The sequence below is a fragment of the Xyrauchen texanus genome, chromosome 6 (genome assembly GCF_025860055.1).
Source record: "Xyrauchen texanus isolate HMW12.3.18 chromosome 6, RBS_HiC_50CHRs, whole genome shotgun sequence".
In the NCBI taxonomy this organism is placed as follows: Eukaryota; Metazoa; Chordata; class Actinopteri; order Cypriniformes; family Catostomidae; genus Xyrauchen; species Xyrauchen texanus.
The window spans coordinates 28,034,341-28,061,169 of record NC_068281.1 but is presented as its reverse complement, the minus strand read 5'-3'; the positions used below and the strand labels follow the sequence as shown (position 1 = coordinate 28,061,169).

The window sequence follows — 26,829 nt, the reverse complement described above, 5'->3', positions numbered from 1 at the left end:
CTTTAAGTAAATTTGTTAACTCACAGCCTTAAAGGATCCAGTAATGATATTGGAAATGCTTTAGGTCAGTAGCGTTCTTATTCCTTTGTTATTGTTTACATCCTTGAAATGGTCTATTAACAAGAGTTTTATTTGGAGTAACTTAGATTTTAGACACAATATGACTTACAATTATTTGGTTAGTTGTCTATTTTTGCTATGTTAATGAAAATGCCAACCTTTCAGCCACAGGACCAATCATTACGCATTGCTGAGCCTCAGACTGGCAGCCTGTCTGAAGTGCAGTGAATGCAGACATGCAAACAGTGAAACGTCTTGGTGATGTTATACTAAATATCAGCACTCTTGGAATGGCGCTTGTCCAATCAGATTAGAGGACCAGAACTAACTGTTGTGTAATTGTGAATAATATATTTGACTAGGATCAAGGTGAGGTTAGCAAGAAAGAAAATTATAAATATCAAATTTAATAATTTTTTCTTTAAGCACTGCCAGCGGTTTGCTGCCACAGGAAAATAACAGCTATTATTAGTATTAGTATTATAAGTCCTAATGTAATGATATGGATTTATCAGATATGTGGAACATGTAAGGTTGTTTAAACAGCAATGCTCTGTGTTAGATATTTGGATGAAAACATTGGATTTGAAAACCACGGTACAGTTTTTTAAATATGTGGGTATTACCGTGATCTAAAATGTATTTAAAAATAAAGGTGGAGTTGCATGGTGCCATGCGAGGGATGGATGTGTGTTTCTTTTTGTGCTTGTTCCACTAGTGCCTGGAGATTGTTTTGTGGTATAGCAAACATTAAGGACAGTTTGTGGATCTGCACATTCTTTGTGCTTACATCTCCTGTTGGTTGGAGTTTGTTCTGTGGAATATTTCTTGCAAAACATTGGAGTGATAAGGGCCTATGTTGCACTCATTAAACAGCCTGACTCACTGAACATTCACTTTTTTTGCTTATTTTTGTGCTGGTTCCGCCTAGCGACTGGAGTTTATTTTGTGGAGGAACACACCTTCAGAGCAGTTATGTGGATGAATCTACACATTCTTTGTGCTTGTGCCTCCTATTTCCTAGAGTTTGTTTTATAAATTATTTTCTGTTGTGTAATTCTGTCTCACAAAATTTTTACAGAAACACCAGACTTAAGCAATCCGATGGCAAATTTGTCACGTTAGCTTTCATAGGCAAACATGGATTGTTTGAGTTTAGAGGTATGGACGCCGGTTGGCGCTGTCGTGCACAGGGTTAATGTGCACATTTGTCTTTTTTCTGTGTTTTTTGTTCGTGGGGAAGTTCGGGGTTTAATTGTTGCACTAATGTTGGAATGTGGTCATTAAAATGTAATTTTTAACACACAATCAATGTTTTTCTAATATGTCAAAACGTCAAATGTTAATATGAGTGGATTGTCTCTCTCCATGTGGAATGTGAATGGGTTGGGGCACCCCATAAAAAGAAGGAAGGTTAGTTATTTTCTTAAATGTAAAAAATATGATTTATTGTTTCTTCAAGAAACACATCTTACCCCACAGGAAGCTGAAAAATTTGGGAAGATATGGGGTGGACATGTTTTCTTTAGTACTGGCTCAAGTAAGTGCAGGGGAGTCATTACACTGATAAGTAAACATCTACAATTCAAATGTCTCAAACTGATTAAAGATCAATTAGGAAGAGTCATTATTGTTTTAGCAGAAATTAACCAGATATTTGAAGACTTTTGAACCCACCTGTAGGGACAATACATTTTTTTCAATCCATTGTAAGTATTCTAGAATAGATTTTTTTAATTTTTTTTTTTTTTTTTACATCTAAAACCCTCATTTAATCTGTTGTTGGTTGTTCAATTGGAAACATTTTAGTCTCTGATCATGCCCTGGTTAGTTTTGAGGAGTTGCCACATACAGAGAAAAGAAAATCATAGTTGGCTCTTTAATGTATCCCTATTGCAAAATCCTGAATTCCAACAAATGCTAAAGGCTGAAATCAATGTCTATATGGAGACCAACTGGTTGTCAGTATCCTCTGTGCATGTGGCTTGTGAGGAACCTAAGGCAGTTCTTAGCGGTTGGACCATACAGTATGCCTCATTCACCAAAAATCCAAAGCACGCAAACTAGTGTAGTTGGAAGGGAATATTAAAAGTGCCGAGGCAGAGATGAAGCGCAGAATGTCATATGATGGGCACAGAGAATTGACCCGATTTAAATACAGATACAATACTATTTTGTCACAGAAGGTGGAGTTTTGGCTATTCAGGGCAAGACAGTCATATTTTGAGTCAGGGGACAAAGCAGGGAAGCTTTTGGCTAGATATATAAAGAAGAGAGAGTCTTTACCATTCCCTCCGTGGAATCTGCTGGTGATTAAATATTTACCTCAGCCACTGATAATAATAATGCTTTTAAAGAATTCTATCTTGATCTTTATAGTTCCACATCTTTGTCTACTGATGAAGGTATTAGAAACTTTGTGGAACCATTAGAACACCCTAAAAGATGATTTTCCAGGGGTGGAGGCGATAGATATTTTGCTTTTGCTTATACAGATGATATTTTATTATTTGTCTCCAACTCCACTAGATCTATGCCTTGCCTCCACAGAATTATTCATTCCTTTTCTAAGTTCTCAGGATACAGCATCAGTTTAGTCTAAATCTGAAGCTTTGGCTCTGACAGCTTACTGCCCAGTTACAGCTTTTTAGCTGGGTGCTTTCCAGTTGCCCAAACAGCAAATTTGTGTAATTGAGTTCATTTTTAATAAAACAAATGTATAAAAAGGTTTTAGAATGATGTGGGCAGGTGGGCTTCATTACATCTATGTCCCTGACAAAAGTCTTGTCGCTTGTGTACAAATTGACCTGAATTGCCGCTGAAATATATTTCTAATCAAGATTGTTTTACAAGAAATGGCTCATTTTAATCCCAACAGCTTTTGTAATAATGTTTCAGTGCAAAACGAAACTGTTAAAAAGTATTCTAAAATTCACAGCTTGGTAAAGCCCATTGAGTCCATTTTTGCAAAGACATAAGTGTTGTCGCCTTGTCATATGAGCTTCACCTGTGACTAATAATGGATCAATTAGGTCTCAGGTGTGTATAAAAACAACCCCAGTACACTAGACCTTCACATCAACTGCAACTAGACCTCTGCAAACATGCCTAGGATTCACCCTGAGACTAAAGTTTTGATTATCAAGAGGCTGAAGACCAGATCCACTGCTGATGTGGCAGACACCTTCAATGTGTCTCAGCGTCAAGTACAGAGGATAAAAAAAACATCTGAAGACACTGCAGACATTTTTGACAAGCCCAGGTCAGGCAGACCCCGCAAGACAACTGCTCGAGAGGACTGTTTGTTGGCTCGAAAATCCAAGGCCAGCCCATTTTCCACTGCAGCAGAGCTCCACGAGACCTGGTCACCTGAAGTCCCTGTGTCAACCACAACAGTTTGTCGGATTCTGTCTCGAAATGGCCTCCATGGTCGAATCAGTGCCCAGAAGCCAGCACTAAACAAAAGACAATTGAAAAACTGTGTGGCATTTGCCAAGGCCCACAGCCTGCTAAAAGGATGGATGCTGGAAAAGTGGAAGAAGGTGGATTTTTCAGATGAATCTTCTGTTGAATTACACCACAGTCGCCGCAAATATTGCAGGAGACCTACTGGAGCCCGCATGGATCCGAGATTCACCCAGAAAACAGTGAAGTTTGGTGGCGGAAAAATCATGGTCTGGGGTTACATCCAGTATGGGGGTGTGCGAGAGATCTGCAGGGTGGAAGGAAACATCAATAGTCTAAAATACCAAGAAATCTTAGCTACCTCTTATATTCCCAACCATAAAAGAGGCCAAATTCTGCAGCAGGATGGTGCTCCATCGCATACTTCCATCTCCACATCAAAGTTCCTCAAGGCGAAGAAGATCAAGATGCTCCCGGATTGGCCAGCCCAGTCACCAGACATGAACATCATTGAGCATATGTGGGGTAGGATGAAAGAGGAAGCATGGAAGACGAAACCAAAGAATATTGATGAACTCTGGGAGGCATGCAAGACTGCTTTCTTTGCTATTCCTGATGACTTCATCAATAAATTGTATGAATCCTTGCCAAACCGCATGGATGCAGTCCTTGAAGCTCATGGAAGTCATACAAGATATTAAATTTGGATCTCACAGCACCACTACTTAATTTGCTGACATATTTTTGTATTTGCAGTAAATTTGTTCAATTTCTGTATAGGCGACAAAACTTCTTTTTGGAAGAACATAATATACTAGAGGTTTTCCAGTCCGGCTTTAAAACCTTGCACAGCACCGAAACCGCTCTTTTAAGAGTTTTTAATGATATCTTTTTAACGACTGACTCTGGCGACTGTGTTATCCTTGTGCTTTTGGATCTAACTGCTGCATTTGACACAGTGGATCATGAGATATTGATTTCACGTTTAAGGCAGTGGGTGGGCATCAGTGGCATGGCACTGGAGTGGTTTAGGTCATATTTAGCGGATCGAACTTTTTGTGTCAGCATAGGTGAATTTGTATCCTCCACTGCTCCTCTCTTGTGTGGGGTCCCACAGGGCTCAGTCCTCGGCCCTCTACTTTTCTCTTTGTATTTGCTTCCACTTGGTTCCATACTTAGAAAGTACGGCATTTCATTCCACTGTTATGCAGATGACAGTCAGATTTATGTACCCCTTAAAAAGAAAAATGATAACTCTGTTGGACAACTACTCATTTGTCTCGACGACATAAAGGCCTGGATGGCTCTGAACTTTTTAAATTTTAATGATAAAAAACAGAAGTGATGGTTTTGGAGGCACCACTGGGACCCTGCCTGTAGATCTGGGCTCCTTGGCACCCTATATTAAATCTAACATTACAAATCTAGGAGTTAAAGTGGACCCTGAGCTTAAATTTGACAGTCACATCAAAGCTGTTGTCAAATCAAGCTTCTTTCATTTGAGGCAGCTGGCCAAAATAAAGCCAATTCTGTCAAGACAACATTTTGAAACTGCAATCCACGCCTTTGTAACTACACGGCTGGACTATTGTAATTCCCTATATGTGGGGGTTAGTGGGTCCTCCATCACCCGTCTCCAGATGGTACAAAATGCAGCAGCACGTCTTTTAACAGGCACACGTAAACATGAGCACATTTCCCTATTTTAGCTTCATTACATTGGCTGCCTATTCAATTTAGGATCCATTTTAAAATTCTGTTATTTGCTTTTAAATCTTTAAATGGTCTTGCCCGCCATACCTCTCTGAGCTTCTACACTCTTATAAACCCGTCCAGCTCTCAGGTCAGATGATCAGCTGCTCCTGACTGTGCCTAAAACTAAGCGTAAGCTCAGAGGGGACCGTGCCTTTGCTGTGTCTGCCCCTAGACTATGGAATGATCTGCCTTTGCATGTAAAGCAGGCCTCTTCTTTATCTGTTTTTAAAACCCTTCTTAAAACCCATCTTTTCTCTGTGGTTTTTAACACCTTGTAAGAGGTCGATTTTATTTACTCGATTTTATTTACTTGATTGTATTTGTTACTTTGTTTTTATTGTATGGTTATTAATTGTACATGTGTTTATGTATATTTTTCTATATTTTTATGTACAGCAATTTGGTCAACTTTGGTTGTTGTAAAGTGCTTAACAAATAAAGTTGGTAAAACTTTTGTCTTGCCAAAATTTGACCTTTCTGTCTTGTTTAAATGATAAATCTTTTTTCAGTGAAACTAATTTATTTCAGTGCATTAATCATCATTTGGGAGGGTTTTAGCTTTTCATAAGAGCTATTTCTAACACCAATTGATTAATTAAAAGTCAGGTTAATAGCAGGTGTTTCTACAAAATAGCTAAGCGACAAGACTTTTGTCAGGGACTGTATGATTGAGAAGGTTAATATTATTAAAATTAATCAGTATTCCAAAATTCAACTACCTGCTACAATCTCTCCCTGTATGTGCCTCCCTCTCTTATTTCAAGCATTTTGATTGCATAGCAAAGTCCTTCATTTGGAATGGTAAGCGTCCCAGATTACATTTCAATAGGCCGATTGACAAAGTTGGGCTAGGCCCAGGTCTCAGACATTTGGCTCATCGGTCGCTTCCACATGAGAGAGCCCCTCCCTGGTTTTGTATTGAAAAGGAATTTATTGCCCCTATTTTGCCATTGCAAAGCTTTCCTATCAAATTAACCGGAGAGGTTAAGTTATCTTGCATTTGCACGCAGTATGGACAAAAGTGTCCAGAGTGTTTTATTCTTGACATTTATTAAAATGTTGCTTCGAGCATATGGCTGAACCCAAAATTATGTATTAATAAATCCCCTTTCTGCTGGACAGAGTGGATTGTGAAGGAGGTTAATATGCTCGTGTCCTATAAGAGAGTGGAGTGTTGAAATCCTTTGAAAATATGGTTCAACATTTTGGGATCTTACAGTGACATCTAGTGGTGTGGATGCAGCATAATTTAAAATCAATAGTTTTCAGATATAGATGCCATTGTAGAAATTCACTATTCACAGTCAGCCATGATTAATTTAATCCAAGAGTGAAATTGTCCAATGACAAGATGGTTACTAAGATTAAGCAAGTTGTATTCAGCTGGTCATGTGATTTTAAAATGGCAGCCTCCATGAGCCTCCCTGCCCCATGAAATATAAAACAGCTTTTATAAGGTTACTGATATGACTAGAGTCCTCATCTCATGTGATGTTATACATAAATTTCAAAATTACAATGTATTTTTTTAGGAGTAAAAAAATGTTAATGGGGAAATGTAGTGACTAACTTTAACCACAGGATAGGCTCCATGGGGAAAGTGCCTGATTATAATATAAACAAAACAGCATTTGATTAAATATAATAATAATTATAATCTTCTAATTGCCTAAAAAAACTAAGACAAAGGCACAAAAATCATCTTTTCTATTTATCTACCTTCAGGACCTTCACTGTTAGAAATTTTAATTCTTGTATGTGTTGAATGGACACTCAGTATGGATTAATTTACCATCACTTACACTTAAGGCTTTAGAATGTTAATTATTCCTGTGTGAAAGTGTCCACATGTAGAAATAAAAACCCTCAGGTCCAGGAATGTCCCTCTGCCCTAACTGGCCTGTGGTGAGTGAATTTCCGGTGAGGTCCAGAGCTCCTTCTGTTCTGCGTGCGTGGCGAAGGCGGGACATGTGACGTAGGCTGGCTGGAGCTCGAGGTGTTTATTGTTCCTTCCCGACGAAGAAAGAAAAGGGCTGGCTTAGCGGAGGCATATATCATACTCACATTCCCTGCGCTTTTAGGTTTAAGGAGCCATTTTAAAAAGGCCACAACAGGTTGATACAGGACCAGTTGGCCATGGCGTACGCGTACCTCTTCAAATACATCATAATCGGAGACACGGGTAAGCAGCGCGAGTGAGTCTGTTATTTCCGCAGTGTTGGAGTCAATGACGTGGTTCAAGCAGAGACGCGAGGGGTTGGGAGAACTGACAGGCTGATTTTTCTCCCCATCTACCATATTAGCTCTTTGGTTAACATTTATCCTGTCTATAAAATCATATTCTAAGCATGTGTTTCGTGTCATGGCAGCAGTGTGGCGTTATGAGGCTGTCACTGTCTTTTGTTTTCCTCTGCTTCACTCATGCTGGATTGGGGGGGAGCTAGCAGGCAAGCTAAATTCTGCTTCATATGAGTTGCCTCCCTCAATAACAACAGTAGCATCTGTACTTTTAATAATCAGGACGTGGGGAGTGATCCAGCTCTATGCTGTGTGCATGTCAGTGCATCTGGCAACATTTGATTTACTGACTTTTGGTCTAACCCCAGCAAAAGGCCACAACATCTTGGCTAGTTAGCCAAAATCGCTAGCAGCTATTTACTCTATTTGAAAATGGCGTTCACTGAATTGTTTTTTTTTTTCACTCGACTGAAAACCCTCACTAAGCATAAATTATATGCCTTATGTTTTTATCCTTAAGCCTCACATTGATCAGTCAGAGTCATGTAATATTTTTTTCGCTAATGGTAACCCCTTATATTTGTGGCCGGCTGGACTTGTCTGTCGGCCTTTCCCTAAAACGGATACGTCAAAGGGAGACAATGTATTTTTGCCTATAGAAATAGTTTATCTGTCATTTATTTATGACTGTGTCTTTTTTTCAAAGCTAAATTTAACTCAAAATAATACGTCAATAATATCAAAACGTGGCGTTCAGAGCTGGTGGCTGTAAGGTTTAATACAATAACCCCCCCAATCAATAAATTGATGAGTTTCATCAATTTATTTTTTATTCTCTATATAGGGCTGGGCGATATGGCAATATATAATTCGATATCGTTATTTATCACTATATTCAATCACATTGCACATTTTTTTGAATTTCCAAAAAAAGAAGAGAAAACAAAATCCTAAATGGTCTGTACAAAACTGCGTTGGTGGCCCAGACACAGCCAATGCAGTGGTGTCTGAGGGATCTTATATAAAAATATTACAATATTTTATAGAGTTTATCAATTTAGTGCAGTTAGATATGAATGTTTTAAGATTATCTGTTAACTTTGAATCATAATGAAGGTGTGTGTGTGTGTGTGTGTGTATATATATATATATATATATATATAATCTATATATCAATCACACACACACATACACCCACTTGGGCTGTCAATCGATTCAAATTTTTAATCGACTTAATTACATGGTGTCCCGATTAATTAATTGCATATACAAATATTTGCTGAGAAAGCCCTCATATAACAATAATTAAATATATAATGATTATACATATTTATATCAATATATAATTATACATAGTTATCTTTACATTTATTTATTTATATATATATATATATATATATATATATATATCTCAGATAATTACAATGCATTACATTGTTGTGGCAGAAGAGTTAATCATTGATAAGACAATAAAAAAAGCGGCTTTAGAATACAATGTATTGTTTACTACCATATTAATGATCATAATCCAATCATTGGCACACAGTTCACAGCAATCCATTTCACAATTGAATTTGTCAATCATTTCGAGATTTATTATGAGGGCTTGTTGAAGGACCCGTCAATGGTCTGCGTCAGACATGCTTGTCGTCTCTGGTGCGTTGTGTCATAAACATAAAATTATATTTGCAGAAGTAATGTTTGGGTGTCTAAAATGTATATTTCTTATTGACACACTGAAGCTGAAGATATACGTAACTATCTTAAGATAAAGGTTTTTGTGAGACAGTTTATGTGCCTAAGGCATTTGCACAGTTGAATGTATGTATATACACACACACACACACACACACTACTGGTCAAATGGTTTGAAACACTTAATAATTTTTTTTATTATAATTATTTTTTTCTCTCCACATTTTAGAAATATAGTTAAGTCATCAAAACTATGGAAAAAGATAAATGGAACTATGGGATTTATGTTGTGACTAAACAAAATCCAAAATAAATCAATACTGTGTTATATTTTAGCATCTTCAAAATAGTCACCTTTTGAGGTATCACCCTGGGATTTTTAAACAGTATTGAAGGAGTTCCCATCTATGTTGGGCACTTATTAGCTTCTTTTTTTTATTATTTCAAAAACTTTTTAAAATAAAATTTGTTTTAGAATGAAATAAATTAATACGGTGGTGCAAAAATGTTTATTTTTGTCTACAAAACTAATTTCAAACATTTAAGCATTCGCCTTCAGATCAAAATATATTTAAGATCACGAGAAACATTTCAGTCAAGTGTTTCAAAACTTGTGTGTGTGTGTGTGTGTGTGTTTTCACAAAAACATTTGTCTTAAGATGGTTATTTTTATGTTCGGCTTCAGTGTGTCAATAGGAAATATAAATGTTAAATTTCCAAACATTACTTTTGCAAATATAAAAGATTAGAATAGAAGAACAGGGAGCCCTGCAACAGATGTCATGGCCCCCACAGAGCCCTCCACTAAACGTCAGTCTGGGATTACATGAAGAGACGGAAGCAATTGAAACAGCCTAAATAGATTTAACTGTGGTGAATTCTCCTAGAAGCTTGGACCATCCTATTTGCCAACAACCAAGAAAAACTGTGTTCAAGAGTACCTAGGAGTATTTTACATTTATGCATTTGGCAGATGCTTTTATCCCAAGCAACTTACAGTGCACTTATTACAGGGAGCTCGTCTTTCATGTTGTTTGTTGGCATGCTATAACGAATAAACTCTACCATTGCTATGTGCATGGGTTTGTGAAAGAATTTCATGATCATTGTTTAATTTGGGCCCAAATGGTCATGTGTTTGATACACCTAGTCAGCAAACAGTCATGTTTGTTCGCTTGATTTTAGTGTATGCACTTAACTCGCGTCTTTGTTGTCTCTGGCGCGTGCCACTGCGCTGCTGCAGTTTAAACTGAAATTGGAATTGATTTTGCTTCTTTTGAGAATTTATTCGGAATCACTTGAGAAATTATTGCAATGCATTGCTGAAACGAACACATGGATTTAACCATTGGATGAATTATTTCAACCAATGAATTACTTTTATGCTCCCTTTATGTGAATTTTGGAGCTTGAAAATGTTGGCACCATTCATCTGAATTGTGAGGACCTACTGAGTTGAAATATTGGAGACGAATGATGCTTAAAAATCAAAGCTCAGAACCTAGTGTGACTGCCCCTTTACAAATGAGAATAAAATGAGCAGAAGTATTCATCATTAAATCAAGACTAGTTGTTCAACTGCACATTGGCCCTCTTAGCAGCATAAAAAACAAAGCTGTTCTTCAAATTATGAATAAATTATTTGCAGAAGTTGGCAACTGATTTCTCTGTTACAAACAATGCTCAACCGCTGCACAAACACTAGTTAAATATAATTTTTTGAGTAGACCTATGTGCACTGCTATGATTGACACTTTGACCCCTCATGATTAGTTAATTGTGGAAGTTGATTAATAATCTCAATTATTTATCTGATTAATTGTGCAGCCCAACAAGTAACACTACTGTACCAAATTGCAATTTGAGTTATTAGAAAAGTACAAGCAATTTTTTCTGCTTAAATGCACAGCAGCAGGTAATTTTCTTTTAACATTACAATCACTGTATTTTTTATTTTTTTTAATCCACATTTGGTAAATGTTTGGGAGTTGTGGCTTATTATGATAGTAAATGCTCACCCCTAAAAGATAAACTAACCCCTTTGGTTCAAATTTTGTTTTTGTTTTTTGTTTGATTTTTAAATGTTTGCCAAACTCAACTGGATATTATAGCAGGGTTAAATGGTAATCGGCTGTTTTGAATCAGATTATTTATTTTGTTAACCAGCATTCTCAGGAGACAAGATGCAGGCCATAACAAAGCTGTGAAGCCTGTTTCTGGTTGTTTTTAATTTTCCTAGTTAGAAACCATATTGTTCTGCAATTGTATAGGTTAATGCTGCAGGTGAGTCTGCACATTAAACATTGCCTAATTTCAGCATTGTAATGTTGTCTTCGTGCATTTGTCTTGTGAGCTCTCTTTGAATGTAGCTCACTTGGCAACTGCTGTTGCTCATGGTAACGCCTACTCCTCTTAAGCATTTAACCTGTTTGTGTGTCATGGCAGATCCTCTAATCTTATTTCGGTTGATAGGTTTATGTGGTTTTGTAAGAAATCTAAACTGTCTTGATTTAATGATTTTCCTTGATTAACCTAGATTATTACATATGAAATAAAATCCAAGTAATTAAACTAGTGGGTCATAGGAGCATCATTTGTGTGCAAGAGATTTTGCATTGTATTTTATGCATTTTTGTTTTGTTGATAAATAGAATTGCCTTTTTATATTGTGTTTGAACCTCATTATTTTTTTTATTGCCATTACAGAGTGAATATTGAAATTGAGAAATAAGAAAACTGATTGTATTTTACAAATCTGTCTCTGCTATCAATCCTTCTTGTAATTGGTGTTACATGCTGTTGTCTTAGACTATGCCTGGCCTATTAGTCTCAGTGTGTGCATTCCTTTTTATCCTCATCCTTTCTCATGAGTAGAATAATGAGATGGTTTAATTAAAGGTTGAATGTGGATGTTTGTGTGCATGTTATTGGACAATTATGTGTGATGTGAAAGGGGTGTGGCAATTTAGCATCACTACTGATAAAACCTCATCACCTTTTTAAAGTTTCTCAAATAAAGACTCAACAAATGATTTCAATGCAATGGGATACGGCAGATGTATAGCCTTAAGGTTAATTGTGGCCATTCATGTGTGACCCTCTGTGTTTGCTTTGCAGGTGTGGGGAAGTCGTGCCTATTATTACAGTTTACAGATAAGCGCTTTCAGCCAGTGCATGATCTCACCATTGGTAAGACTCTTTAACCCAAGCTCATTATATTCCTTCATTAATTAGAACAGTAGGAAATGGGTCTAATCAGCACAAGAAACAGGTTGGTGCCAGTCTGCTTTCAAAAGGTTTTTAAAGGGTTAGTTCACCCAAACATTTTTATTCTCTCATCATTTACTCACCCTAATGATATCCCAGGTGTGTATGAGTTTCATTCTTCACCAGAACACCTTTAACGAAAAATATCTTCGCTCAGAAGGTCCTCAAAATGCAAGTGGATGGTGATTTGACTTTTGAAGCTCCAAAAATCACAGATAGTCAACGTCATCCAGCTGTTAAATTTCAGGTCGCCTTTTATGTGAAAAAGGTCGCCTTTTATGTGAAAAAGATCGATATGCTTTAAACTCTTAAATCATCACTTCCAGTCCACAGCAATATGTGCGTGACGTAATCATGTTGGCACGACGTTAAACACTCGAGAACTGAGGCATGTGCTACACACCCGGAAGAGCAGCGCTGTTTACAGCTGTGTAGGAGGAACGCTGTACAGTAGCTTTGTTGATTGTGATCTGTATTTGTATCTATTTGTTTAGTTACAATAGTGCATTTGTGTGCTTATCCTGGATGTCTCAACCGGGTGGAGAACGTGAGACTATGTCCGTAACATGGCAACACAAATACGTCACACGAGAGACAATGTGATCTTGTTTTGCACCAAAAATGATCGTATCGCTTTAAAGGACATTCATTTAACCTCTTTATGCTGACTGCCTGTGATTTTTGGAGCTTCAAAAGTCAGATTACCATCCATTTGCATTTTAAGGACTTACTGAGCGAAGATATTTTTCTTCAACTGTGTTCTGGTGATAAAGAATGTCATACACACCTGGGATATCGTGAGGGTGAGTAAATGAGGCAATTTTTATTTTTGGATGAACTATCCCTTTAAGGAACTTGCTGAATGGACAGAAAGTGGAGATTGTTGTTAGGATGTGCAGGCTTCATCAATTGACTCCACACGAGCACATTTCACAATGCCTGGGTAAATAAGTAAAATTGACATTTCATAACCATATTGTCCAGAATTCCGTAAGTTATGTTTTATAGTCAGAAGTGTTGATGTAAATCAAAGTCGATGTTTTCACTGCCCTGTGCTGATGTATGAGTTATGAATCAATCTCTGCCTTCATTTGTCTTGACAGGTGTTGAATTTGGAGCACGAATGATCACTATAGATGGCAAACAGATAAAACTTCAGATCTGGGATACGGTAAGATTACATTCACCGTTTCGTCTGATGCACGCTGCAGATTTATTTTTTCTCGTGTTTTCCTCAATAGATGCGTCTAAATAATACCTGTTTTTCTTTTATTTGAATTGTAGTTAGGTTTAATGTGGTGGTGATATATGACTGATAAAGTCGAGACGATAATGAGAAAATCTGTTTACTGATTAGACACTCTTGGGCAGACATAAATGCAGCCAATGCAGCATTATGCCTATGAGGAACAATGACCATTTTCCATTGGCATTAAAGCCAATGACTTTAAAAGTGCTTGCATTTTTAACTATTTTGCGAACCTTTGCCATGTTGCTGAATTTAACAACATGCCCTCTGAAACCCAGCCTTTCAAAAACATTTCAGCGAATCTGAACATGAAAAATTATTGACAGGCAGAGAATGTTTCTTATTGGCTTGTTTTCTGATTAGGTCAAAATCATGGGCCGTTCCACTGACACTTTTATTTTTTGCCATTTACAGAGCCTAGAGCTGACAAATATGGGTGTTTTTTTGCGACACTATTTTAGTGATATCCAGTAGTAGATACATTTATGTATTGCATACCCAAAAATCGCTTGCACCACTTTGAACTTCAGCCAATCCAGTATGAGACATGCACCATAAAACCTATGGAATAACTTCCTTCTCAGGAATCTAATTGCACAGCTTAAACAATACTTAAACACTTCCTTAAATGTGTTGCATTTATATAGCAATATTTTCTTTCTTTTGTTAATTGGCTGATTACTCAGGAAATGAGTAAGGAAACATCGTTTGCTGTTTCATATAGACTTCAGTATGTATTTTTCAAAATCTGCAACCTTGAATAATGCTTAATTTTCCATAAACATTCTGTGTAACTGAGCTTACAACAAACCCTTGTCGTAATTGACTTAAATGCTATGCCAGCAATGTATACTGTATACATTTGAAGTCAGAAGTTTACATAGACTTGAATTGAATTCATTAAAACTCGTTTATTTAACCACTCCAGAGATTTCATAGAAGAATATTATAGTTTTGGGAAGTCATTTAGGACATCTACTTTTTGCACGACATGAATACGTTTTCCAACAATTGTTTACTGACAGATTGTTTCACTTTTAACTGACTATCACAATTCCAGTGGGTCAGAAGTTTACTTGCACTAAGTTATCTGTGCCTTTTAAGCAGCTTGAATTTCCAGAAAATGATGTCAAGCCTTTAAGCAATTAGCGTCTTATAAGCTAATTGGAGTCAATTGGAGAGGTATACCTTTGGATGTATTTTAAGGCCTACCTTCAAACTCGCTACTTGCTTTAAATCATGGGGAAATCCCAAGACCTCAGAAAAACAATTGTGGACCTCCAAGTCTGGTTCGTCCTTGGGAGCAATTTCCATATGCCTGAAGGTGTACTATTGTTCGTACAGATGCACGGGGTACAAGTATAAACACCATAAGACCACACCGCCATCATACTGCTCAGGAAGAAGACGCATTCTGTCTACTGAGATGAAAGTAGTTTGGTGCGAAAAGTGCAAATCAATCCCAGAACAAAAGCAAAGGACCTTGTGAAGATGCTGGATGAAACTGGTAGAAAAGTATCTATATCCACAGTAAAAGGAGTCTTATATCAATATAACCTGAAAGGCTACTCCAAAACTGCCATAACAAAAGCCAGACTACAGTTTGCAAGTGCACATGGGGACAAAGATCTTACTTTTTGGAGAAATGTCCTCTGGTCTGATGAATCAAAAATGTAACTGTTTGGTCATAATGACCATCTTTGTGTTTGGAGGAAAAAGGGTGAGGTTGAAAGATGAAGAACACCATCCCAATCGTGAAGCATGGGGGTGGCAGCATTATGTTGTGGGGGTACTTTGCTGCAGGAGGAACTGGTGCACTTCACCAAATAGATGGCATCATGAGGAAGGAAAATTATGTGGACATATTGAGGCAACACTTCAAGACGACATCCAGGAGGTTAAAGCTCGGTCGCAGATGGGTCTTCCAAATGGACAATGATCCCAAACATACCTCCAAACTTGTGGCAAAATGGATTAAGGACAACAAAGTCAAGGTATTGGAGTGGCCATCACAAAGCCATTACATCGATCCGATAGAAAATGTGTGGGCAGAACTGAAAAAGCATGTGTGAACAAGGACACCTACAAAGCTGACTCGGTTACACCAGTTCTGTATGGAGGAATGGGCCAAAATTCCAGCAACTGAAAAATTCCAGGTAGAAGTCTACCCAAAATGTTTGACCGAAGTTAAACTATTTAAAGGCAATGCTACCAAATACTAACAAAGTGTATGTAAACGTCTGACCCACTGGGAATTAGGGATGCACCGAGACCACTTTTTCTCTTCCGATATCAGAAATCTCAGTATCTGCCGATCCCAGTGTTGTTTTTTTCCAAATCAGTTTAGAATATCTTTACATTATTGTGTGGAACTAATTTGGAGTACTCTTTAATATGTAAAGAAACACAAACCTCTAACTACACATTATAAATGTATAGCTTATTAAGAAACACTTTATTTTTATTATTTATTATGTTTTCCCCAAAAATGCTTCAACTTGCATCTGGACTTTAAACTATTCAGATATTATTTTTTTTTTTCATTTAGTTGTAAATCATCAGTCCACTTTTCACACAGTTATTTTTTGGAACCCATTCAACTTAAATATTGTTATAAATTGTAAACAAAAACTCATGATGACAGTAAACATTTTTATTATTATTATTATTGACTTTAAATTTTAAACCGTAATATATTTAAATCATGCATTTTTTAAACCCTCACGCTTTTATTTTGACATTCTAAACTCTCCAGAAAGTCCTGCATATGTCTGTTTGTAGGCAGGTTCACAGTAGTTTATTCGCTTCTTATTCAAATTCTGGTCAAATGCACCTCCAGTGCAGTTCTAAATGCATATTATAAACTATTGAGCATCTACATCTGAGATGCTGTTCTTGAGTAGCCCTCAAATATTGCGCACCGCTGTGAAGGCTAATAATAGCCGCTAATGCATCACCAGCCTGTGCATAAGTTTGTGTCAACAGAGCAGCGCCATTCACTAACGTGCTTGCGCTGTGCATACTATATTTTTACTTATTAAACACAGCCTTTTGTGATTCACAGAGCTAACACATGTCTTCAAGTGGCTTTGAATCAAATACACGAGTCATATGAACTAATTTATGCACCAATACCACTTTTTCTCTTTCGATTCCGATATCGGATATCTCATATCTCGTATCTCGATCTGATACCAATGTTGTTTTTTTTGCATAATGGTGTGGAACTATTTGGGTGTGCTCTTTAATATGTAAAGAAACACAAACCTCTAACTACACATTATTAATTAAAAATGAACGCAATTAATCGCAATGCTTTCCTGAGAAATGCATGCTTGTAGTACCACCTGTTTACTCCAGAGGGCAGTAAGTGACATTTCAGCTGTGTGAGCAACACAGTTTATTACAGTGAACAAAACATTAACAACCCTTCAGCGGACACACAACACAAACATGCATTACGTTCTTGTGTTCAAAACACTTGAAGGAGCGCAAATGCAAACTAGGGGATCTCAAGATGTGTTTAAAGATTGAGTATTAAACTATATTTAACATGACACAGTGACCTAAACATTTTATTTTTCTGACGCAACACACCCAAGGCGTGACACAAGCATGTCTGACGCAGTGTCTTTACCTCACAAATATTTAATTACCAACAAGGTTAAGGAGGTGTCCTTTAAACTGTTACACCGTTTTTACCCAGTCAATGTTTATTTACGAAACATGCTCCCTGAAATAGATCCACTTTGCTCCTTCAGTAATGCTGTAGATTAATCTGCCCCTCACATTTTTTGGGAATGTGTCTACACTAGTATTTTGGAGAAAGATTTGTTTTATCTAGTTTTTCTTTGCTTTATAAAGACGTTTTATTATTAAACCATTGCAATATGTAATGAATATAATGTCTTGGCATTATTGTAAAATATATTTGTTAGTATTGTGTACTATGTATACCCCTGGCTTGTTTAAAAAAAAAAAAAGATTATAATAATGTCTGACGCAGGTGTACATTGACGGGTCCTTAAACAAGCCCTCATAATAAATCTCGAACTGATTCACAAATTCACATGTGAAATGGATTGCTGTGAACTGTGTGCCAATGATTGACTCATGATCAGTAATATGGTAGTAAACAATACATTGTATTTTAAAGCCGCTTTTTGAATGGTCTCATCAATAATTAACTCTTCTGCCACAACAATGTAATGCATTTGTTATATATATATATATATATATATATATATATATATATATATATATATATATATATATATATATATATATATATATATATATATATATATATCATAATAATATGTCTCAATCACACCTTTATCTTTTAAATCCTCACACTTTTATTTTGACATTCTGAACTCTCCAAGAGTGTGTCTGTTTGTAGGCAAGTTCACAGTAGTTTAATTCACTTCTTATTCAAATTCTGGTAAAAATGCACCTCCAGTGCAGTTCTAAATGCATATTATAAGTGCACCGAACTATTGAGCATCCATATCTGAGATGTTAGTGAGTAGCGCTCAAATATTGCACACCGCGTGAGGCTAAAAATAGCCATGTGTGTGTGTGTGTGTGTGTGAACATATTAGCGCCGTTCATTTATATATTTACTTATTAAACACAGGCTTTTGTGATTCACATAGCTATTGCAACGTCTTCATGTGGCTTTATATAAAATGCACAAGTCATATTAACTTTTTTTTTTATGGTTCTATTATGTCATTTTTTTTAGCGTTACAGCAACGGACTTGACTAACATACTGTATCTGATTTTGATTTGGCTCGTCGGACCAATACCCGATCTGTTTAAAAATGTCAGTATCGGAGCTGATAACAATCCAGGTATCGGATCGGTGCATCCCTAGTTTTTATGGTTCTATTATGTCATTTTTTTTTAGCTTTACAGCAACGGACATGACTAACACACAGTATCGTATTTGGATTGAGCTTGTCGGACCAATACCCGATCCGTCTAAAAGGAATGTGATTAAAGAAATAAAAGCTGAAATAAATAATTTTCTCTTCTATTATTCTGACATTTCACATTCTTAAAATAAAGTAGTGATCTTAACTGACCTAAGACAGGCAATGTTTTCTAAGACTAAATATCAGGAATTGTGAAAAACTGAGTTTAAATGTATTTGGCCAAGGTGTATGTAAACTTCTGATTCAACTGTATGTTGTTGCAATATTGCAGTAAATATTTTGTGATCATTATGAGCAGACCTGACCACAGGAATCTTCGCAAAGTTAAACTTTGAAACTCTGTTAATGTTTCAATGTTTGTTTATTTATTGGACTGACCTCATTCACGTCCATTGTTCTTACTGTAAGTGCTATTTTGACTTTGAAATAAACAAAGGTCTAAATTATTTTTCTTGTTAATGAACATTAGCCACAAAGACTGTCAGTTGAGCTCAACTTGTATTACACCTGGAACATATCCTTTAATCATCCTTTTATAATGAATGCTGTTATGAAAAAATAAAGATTATACAGCTGTGCCTAGACATTTTGACCACCAGAGAGAGACAAAGTATAAGCCATGTCCATGATGCTGTGCACTCTGCGCACACTGTCAGAACTTGTGTATTTTAATGTTATACTGTCTTATTTCAGTTTATAGTTAGATTAAGAGACTCAAACCAGATATGTATGTGTACTGCTGGTGTCAATTTTGTAAGTTAAATAAAGTCACATAAATAATTTTGGCATTATATTCATGATGTTAGCCAGAGGGGAAATGGCCCCCACAGTGAGTCTGGTTTCTCCCAAGGTTATTTTTCTCCATTAACCAACATCTTATGAAGTTTTGTGTTCCTTGCCACAGTCGCCTTTGGCTTGCCCACTGGGGTTATAAAAACAATTATGCAGACGCTTTTATCCAAAAGCGACTTACAGAGCCCTTATTACAGGGACAACCCCCCCGGAGCAACCTGGAGTTAAGTGCCTTGCTCAAGGACAAGGTACCCACAGCCACCACCCACAGTATCGAACCGACAACCTTCTGCTTAATAGTTTAGTGCTTTAGCCCACTACGCCACCACCACTACTCGGCTGGAGTAGTGTGAATTACTTTTTAAACACAATTCATGATCTTTCAATTATTCCTTAATCTTCTGTAAAGCTGCTTTAAAACTGTGTGTGTTTTGAAATGCGCTATACAAAAAAATGCCTTGACTCACGTTAAATACAATTTATTTATTTTTATTAGGGATGTGCAAAACTAGTAGACAAAACAGTTCTGATGCTGCTTGTCGACACTGGAATTACTAGTCGGTAATTTTTTTTCCCCTTTAAACTGTCCAACCTTTTTACGCATTTACATTTGACTTTATATTTTTGTAGAGGCTGCACTTAAATACTTTCATATTAATGTTACACATTTTAAATATAATTAATACACAGTAGTGTGAATTACTTTGATGCTGACTAAGTGTGCTTATTGGATCGTCAAATATTGGTGTCCATTCACTAGCATTGAATGAAGCTAAAAACCTGGGACACTTGCTAAAAATCTTAAATCCTGTTCTGATGTAGAAAGAAAGTCCTACATCTTGGATGGCTTGAGGGTGAGTAAATTATCAGCAAATTTTTATTTAACTAATCCTTTTTTCTAAATTCCATTTAGAATAGGCTATTTGGGTTGCGCTATTGGTCAATAAATAAACCTATATTCGCTAAAGGTGAATACATGGCATGTTCTATATTTAATGTACAATGATGATAATACAGGACAGCATGTCGCAGATAAATGCCCCTTTTCATCAGAATTTAGAGTCAGATTTTGAATAGATTAAGTATTTGAAATTTTTATTTTTTTTTGCTTTCATTTTAGATTAGTCAACTCAAAGTTTTGTTTAAACGTCAGTGAAATTAGTTGTTCTGCACATCTCTAATTTTTATTGGCAATTTGCATGGGTGAGACTATCTTATGAAACATCTAATGTCAGGATAATTAGGAGTTCATGTGGTATATGTTTGGTGTGCTGTCTTGTAGCCATGCTACGTTGATGCCACCTTGATCGTACCATGTCTTGAAATAAATTATTTATGGCACATTTAAAGGTTATTTCATCTAGCTTTCTGTGATAAAACTAGAGAAGATGGGGGGGGTGTTAAATTAAGTAACAGGAGAAATCTGCATGTCTGGCCTTCCTGTAACCTTTCACTCCAGCAGATGGCAGGCATAATGGTGTCATCTATCATTTATCCACAATGGGCTCCATTAACACTAATGTTAACAGCTGCCCCGGAGAATGGGTTATTGAATTCAAATATGGGCTCCTGGCTTATTTGCCTGCTGTCAGAGGGGGTGGGTTGACCAAAGGCCATCTTATACCATAACACACTCCTGAACGGTGGCTGTGTGCTTGGAGCCCTCTTATTGGACAGAAGCCATGCTCTAGAGAAGAACTGGGGGGGGGATGGAGAGTCGACTGTCCGTACATGTGAAGTCGCTGTTCATCAGAATCCATAGGCACTCAGCATTTGCGGAAGGAAGGCTCAACAATGGAAATCTGTCTTATACTGTGGTATTTTAGAGCTGGATGAACCAATACACCACTGGGCTGTAGGGATTGTAGTGCATAAACTTGAGAAGCAACATACCTAGTGGACATTTGTTGGCATCTGATTGTTCCTTATTAACTGGCTATTACTTATGTTGTAATGATTGCATTTTTGTGTGTTCCAGGCCGGACAGGAGTCCTTCCGCTCAATCACCAGGTCTTACTACAGAGGTGCGGCTGGAGCTCTCCTAGTTTATGATATCACAAGGTGAGACCAGACCATCATTTGGCTGTCATATTTCTGTAGCTCTTCTGCCTTAATTGTCTTTTATACTTTAGGTTCAGTGCTGCACTGCAATGATAACTAAAGTTGAAGTCACTCAGTTTTGCTCGAGTATTTTTTTGTGTGTGTTGTTTAATGTTCAATGTATATGCAGAAGGGACACCTTTAATCACTTGACAACTTGGTTAGAAGATGCTCGTCAACATTCCAACTCTAACATGGTCATCATGCTCATTGGAAATAAAAGGTTAGTCCAATACTTTAGTACAAATTGCACAAGTTTAGACAGTAGAAGTCAAACACGATTTATGAACCCATACCAATATCAAGAGAGCATGGTGTCCGTTGGCCAATATAATTTAAATGAGATGTGAAAAAATTTTATGAAATGTACAAAATATTTACTCTTCACAAAAGAAATTTGAAAAACTGAAATTAATGATCCATTGACAATGCTTTAGGTACAGTTTGGAATTGACTCAAGGGGGAGGAAACCCTTAATATACAGGAATTGCAGTTTAATACAGTCTAGTATTTAGGAAATGCAGACATGCACTGTGGCATGCAATCAAAATTATTTTGATCAAAAAAAGACTTGATTTCTCATGGCAGTGATTTGGAGTCACGGAGAGAGGTGAAGAAAGAGGAAGGAGAGGCCTTTGCCAGAGAACACGGTCTGATCTTTATGGAGACTTCTGCAAAGACTGCATCAAATGTAGAAGAGGTAAAGTAGCACTTGTATGGCAAGGAGGTCTTGAGTGCTTGTGTGATGATTTATGTTTGGGTCCTTGTGTGAAAACATTTGCACATACATGAATACAGATAACGCCCTAGGGATACACAAACTGGGGAGAAAACATTTGGTTCTGTGCGGTTGGAGCCAAGAAGCTAAAGCAGGGCTCAGAGCTGGCTTTAAAAGAGTGGGGTGTTAAATTGTGCAAGTCCCTCCCCCATTCTCCCACTCTAAGCCACCTCAATGATTAATTTGTCTCATTAGTGTCGTGTGAATTCTCCTGACCCTTCCCCCACCCCTTTATGACGATTCAATCTTCTATTTAAGGTTCATGCATATTCATGGATTCCCTGCCACACACACTGATACAAGCACAAACATCTGCGGCACTTGTTCAGCAATCTCTTTCTCTCTCTCAATGGTAATTGAGCCGCAGAGGAATGTTGCTCTGGAGAGTTGAGGGGTAGTTCCACCGAAAAGCAAAGCATCTCTGTTAATTAGACTACAAAGTGCCTATGGCAGGTCTTGACACTTTAAGGGTGAGCCGGAGCCTCTGCCATGTTTATTTTCTCTGGGTGACCAATGTGCTCGTCTTGAGTACAGTAATAATAGACATGACCACTTACAGCCAGATGGGGGCACCAGCCTTCAACTGTAAAAACTTTGCTTATTTTTGCATTTGAACATGTCAAGATGATCCTTACTGTTTTATCTGACAAAATTATTCTTTGATAATTTTGATTAGTATTACTCATTGGTCAATGATGTAGTGCTACACTTAAAACTTGAATCCTTTATATGATAGGTCAAGCAGTTAAGAGGATTGCATTTTTGCCTAGATTTGTTTAATTTGGTCTTTATTCTTTTTTTGTTTCAGGCATTTATCAACACGGCCAAGGAGATTTATGAAAAGATCCAAGAGGGAGTCTTTGATATAAACAACGAGGTAACCCATATGAAGAGGAAGCACATTCTTTGTTTGTATTACAAGTTGAAAAATAATTGGGTCAAGAGGACTTCCTGTGTCACTATACTGAATCCATTATGGATGTTCTTGTGTTTGGATTAAGAAACTTTCAGCACAAGTGTTGATTGGGTTGTAGATCAACTTTCAGAACTTTTTAATAAAGTGCTGCCACAAATAGGATGAAAACTTGCATTTTGTGCCACCAAAAAGTTTGTGTGTGTGTGTGTGTGTGTGTGTGTGTATCTATATCTCAGCATATACTAGATTTTCAGTTTACTCAAATTTTGGATGGTTGATAACCTTTGTACTCTGGTGATGTTACCCAGAGCAGCTACATTGTAGTCCATAAATCTATGCAAATTCAAGTGTAATAGTCAATGGAGCATAGTGGATGTTATTGAACTGGTTTGCATGTGATCCAGACATTGTAATAACCAATAAAATGTTTAGGAATGTAATGGTGCTTGCCTGTACAATGATATACATGCGTGTATTACCGGAGTGAAAGAAGGGAGCTACTGCAGGGAAAGCTCCACACTGCAAAGGCCCCTCTGTTTCTCTCAACTGGCTGGTAGCCAACATGTAAATTCCTCACATCTTGTAAGTAACAGCCGGTTTAATAGAGGTGAGCCCACTGCAGCTATTTTTATTGTAGTAGTCGGAAAAGTAAAAAAAAAAAGTCAAAGCACAGAGTCCAAACCACATCAGCTGATACAGATCCTGGCCAGGAACCTCAAGGCTCACATGTGAGCTCCCCCTCTCACCCCAGATCACTATAAATCAGATTTGGCGCAATGTGGAGTTTCCTAAGAATGTTACAGAAGCTTCTCTTTTGGAGTTACGGTTTTGAACAGGAGCCTACTTGAGGGAAAAGTTGGCAAGGTGTATGCCCTTTGTGTGATGAATGAAAGTGCCACCAGCTTAGGTGTGTGTATGTGTTTTTTTTTTTTAAAGCCCTGGCAGGTTTCCCTGGCTCTGTTACCACTGGAAAAACACACTAGAGGTTCTCTCGCCTCAGTGCTGACTTAGCGAGCTGCTAATTCAGGCCTACCGGGGCTGTTTTGATTAATGCATCATTATGTGACAGTACAAAATCACTGCAATTTTACATGGGTTTCTTTAAATTTTTGGGAGCTGAATTAAAATGTCTTCATTTTATTTTTGTGCAGGCTAATGGCATTAAGATTGGACCACAGCATGCTGCCACTAACTCTTCAATGGGTGGCAGCCAGGGAGGACAGCAAGCTGGAGGGGGCTGTTGCTGAGCACTACCTTTTACCCTCCAGTCTCCTCTACACCCCCCCACCCCTTACGTTTCTACTGGACTGGTCGGGCTCACTAACATTTTCTTAATCTCCCACAGCCCAGGCCCCGGATTCAAATCATATAATAGATGGCTGTCCAAAAATTATTTATAAAGTCCAGGTCCTCTACAAAACCTCCTGTCAAACTCCTGAAGCCTGTTTGGGCTACAGCAGACATTATAATGGTTACTAGTAAGGAAAAAGGCAGGAGCTTTGGAATTATTATGGTAAATATATTCATGTTTGTTTCTCAGCAAGCTTTTTTTTTTTTTCATTTGACTTCAAGCTGAACTGTATTAAACACTACAAAGTCATCTATAGTATTTTAATCAGTTTATGTGGGTGAATTCTATGAAAACTGTGGTGAACCCTTAAGTCATAAAAGAAATGTAGAGCTGTTCCGAAAAGAACAGCTATCATCAAAGTGAAGAAGTCAACAGAAGAAAAAAGCTGGACTGTTTTAAATCCGTATTTATCATTCACATTCTGTATATATAGTTATAATTTCTTGCTTTGGTGTACGTTGACCAAGCTTGATTCTGTAATGGATTTGCTTAAATTCTATACTGTATGAATAGAGCTTGAAACTGCAACAGTATTGTGATATTTCAAACCTGCTTTGACACCATTTTAAGGTAATCTTTTACGCCATTTTTTTAGTTTGTTCCTGCCATCTGCCTTGACCCTCGTATCCGTGCCCTTGTTCCTTCTCTCTGTATAGAAACTCTGGCTCTATATACCTGTTTTAATGCCAAATTTGTGTTTACCTGTGTTCTAAAATCACGGCTCCAGATGTGGATCACCTCTCCAGAACTACATCTGCTGTTTGCCTTAAAGATTTTTGGACATCACAACAATAACACAATCATGTTGTACAGGATAATTTCAGCAATTACATGCAATCATATATTGCATATGATAAACTTAGTCTCACTTATAAATTAGACAGACACACATACATGCCTATACCTTTAATATTCCTAGAAGTTTTCACATATGCATGCATATGTATGCATATATTTATATATTTCCCCCCCTCTTTAAAGTTATTTTTCTCAATGTGGTCTGCTTTGTAATGTCAGTGCAGATCCAATTTAATATAGGTGTCTGAGTGATTGTGTAAAGATTTGCTTTCTCTTGGCACTATGTTGTTAAAAAATATATGGTGAACATCTTGTCTGTTGTGAAAGGGGTGTGATAAAGCCAAACCTGGAGTAAATTTGTGACCCTCGACTTTATATTAGCTGTGTTCTCAAAATGAAATGCTGTCATGAAAAAAATATATATAATAAAACCTTCTAAACTCTGTTTGCTTATGTGTAGTTTGTGTAGCTTTGCATGCCTGTTTTTCTGTAAAATAAATAATTTCCCCTAACACTTCTTAAGGGCTAGACTAAATTCACCCTTCATTGTCCATCATTTAGTTTAGAAAATTAGCAAAAGTGAAATCAAACATTTACTGAAAAATTCAATATGTAACAACTAATGACAAAACAATCTGTGTGCAAGTAAGGGCAGGCATAAAGAACTGATGTGAAGATCATAAGCAGGCCTGAACATCCTGAGTACCAAGACCTGCAGGAATTGGTTGGTTTACCATCCATCCATCCATCCATCGTCAACCGCTTATCCTGTGTACAGGGTCGCGGGGGGCTGGAGCCTATCCCAGCTAACATTGGGCGAAGGCGGGGGACACCCTGGACAGGTCGCCAGTCCATCACAGGGCCACACATAGACAGACATACTGGTTGGTTTACCATTCTTGTAAATTTAAGTTTGGATATTTAAAATGATAGCTATTTTTTGGTCTCTCATAATTGTGGCTGTTTTGCTCAGATTCAACAAAGTAATGATAGCAATAGCATGTCCTCACGATTCATTTTTTATTTACATTTAAGGGATTGTGTTGCATGTTGAAACCAAAATGACCCACAACATTCAGATAAAAGAGAAAGGCAAGTTTGTTTATCTAGCACATGTCATACACAGTGGTAATTCAAAGTGATTTCCATATAAATTGAAAAAGAAAATAAAAGATATATACAATTCCATAGGGAAAAAACTCTTAAAAATTACTTTAGACATGATTTACAAATATAAATATCTTGTGCTGTGTGATGTTCACATTTAGAACATCAGTTTATTGAGATTTCAGCGCGAGTTCTTCAGTCAGCATACAGATATCCTTTAAAACTTCATAAAATAAAAAAAAACACTTGAGAAAATTATATATTCACTGAATGGATTTACCCAGGGCACCATACAAGCTAGAACCGCTACTGTATAAATATACACACACACTATATGATCAAACACATGCTGTTGTTATCAGTGCCGGCCCATTTTA

General features: G+C 37.1%; 1 protein-coding gene across 1 annotated transcript; it reads left to right on the top strand.

The window, feature by feature from the left end:
- The first annotated feature begins 7,182 nt into the window (after positions 1–7,182).
- LOC127644963 (ras-related protein Rab-2A) lies at positions 7,183–25,788 on the top strand. The gene is made up of 8 exons (XM_052128426.1): positions 7,183–7,402; positions 12,271–12,342; positions 13,524–13,591; positions 21,381–21,463; positions 21,633–21,725; positions 22,091–22,202; positions 23,089–23,157; positions 24,348–25,788. The coding sequence occupies exons 1-8, from the start codon at positions 7,357–7,359 to the stop codon at positions 24,441–24,443; spliced, it is 639 nt and encodes a 212-aa protein (XP_051984386.1). The 5' UTR covers positions 7,183–7,356; the 3' UTR covers positions 24,444–25,788.
- The last annotated feature ends 1,041 nt before the right edge of the window (positions 25,789–26,829 follow it).

What these genes read in the sequence shown, in the direction of transcription:
- LOC127644963 (XM_052128426.1), top strand. Translation starts at nt 7,357, where the DNA reads ATGGCGTACGCGTACCTCTTCAAATACATCATAATCGGAGACACGG. An exon ending in CATCATAATCGGAGACACGG is followed by an intron (nt 7,403 to 12,270) that starts GTAAGCAGCGCG and finishes TTTGCTTTGCAG; the next exon opens with GTGTGGGGAAGTCGTGCCTA. An exon ending in AACTTCAGATCTGGGATACG is followed by an intron (nt 13,592 to 21,380) that starts GTAAGATTACAT and finishes TGTGTGTTCCAG; the next exon opens with GCCGGACAGGAGTCCTTCCG.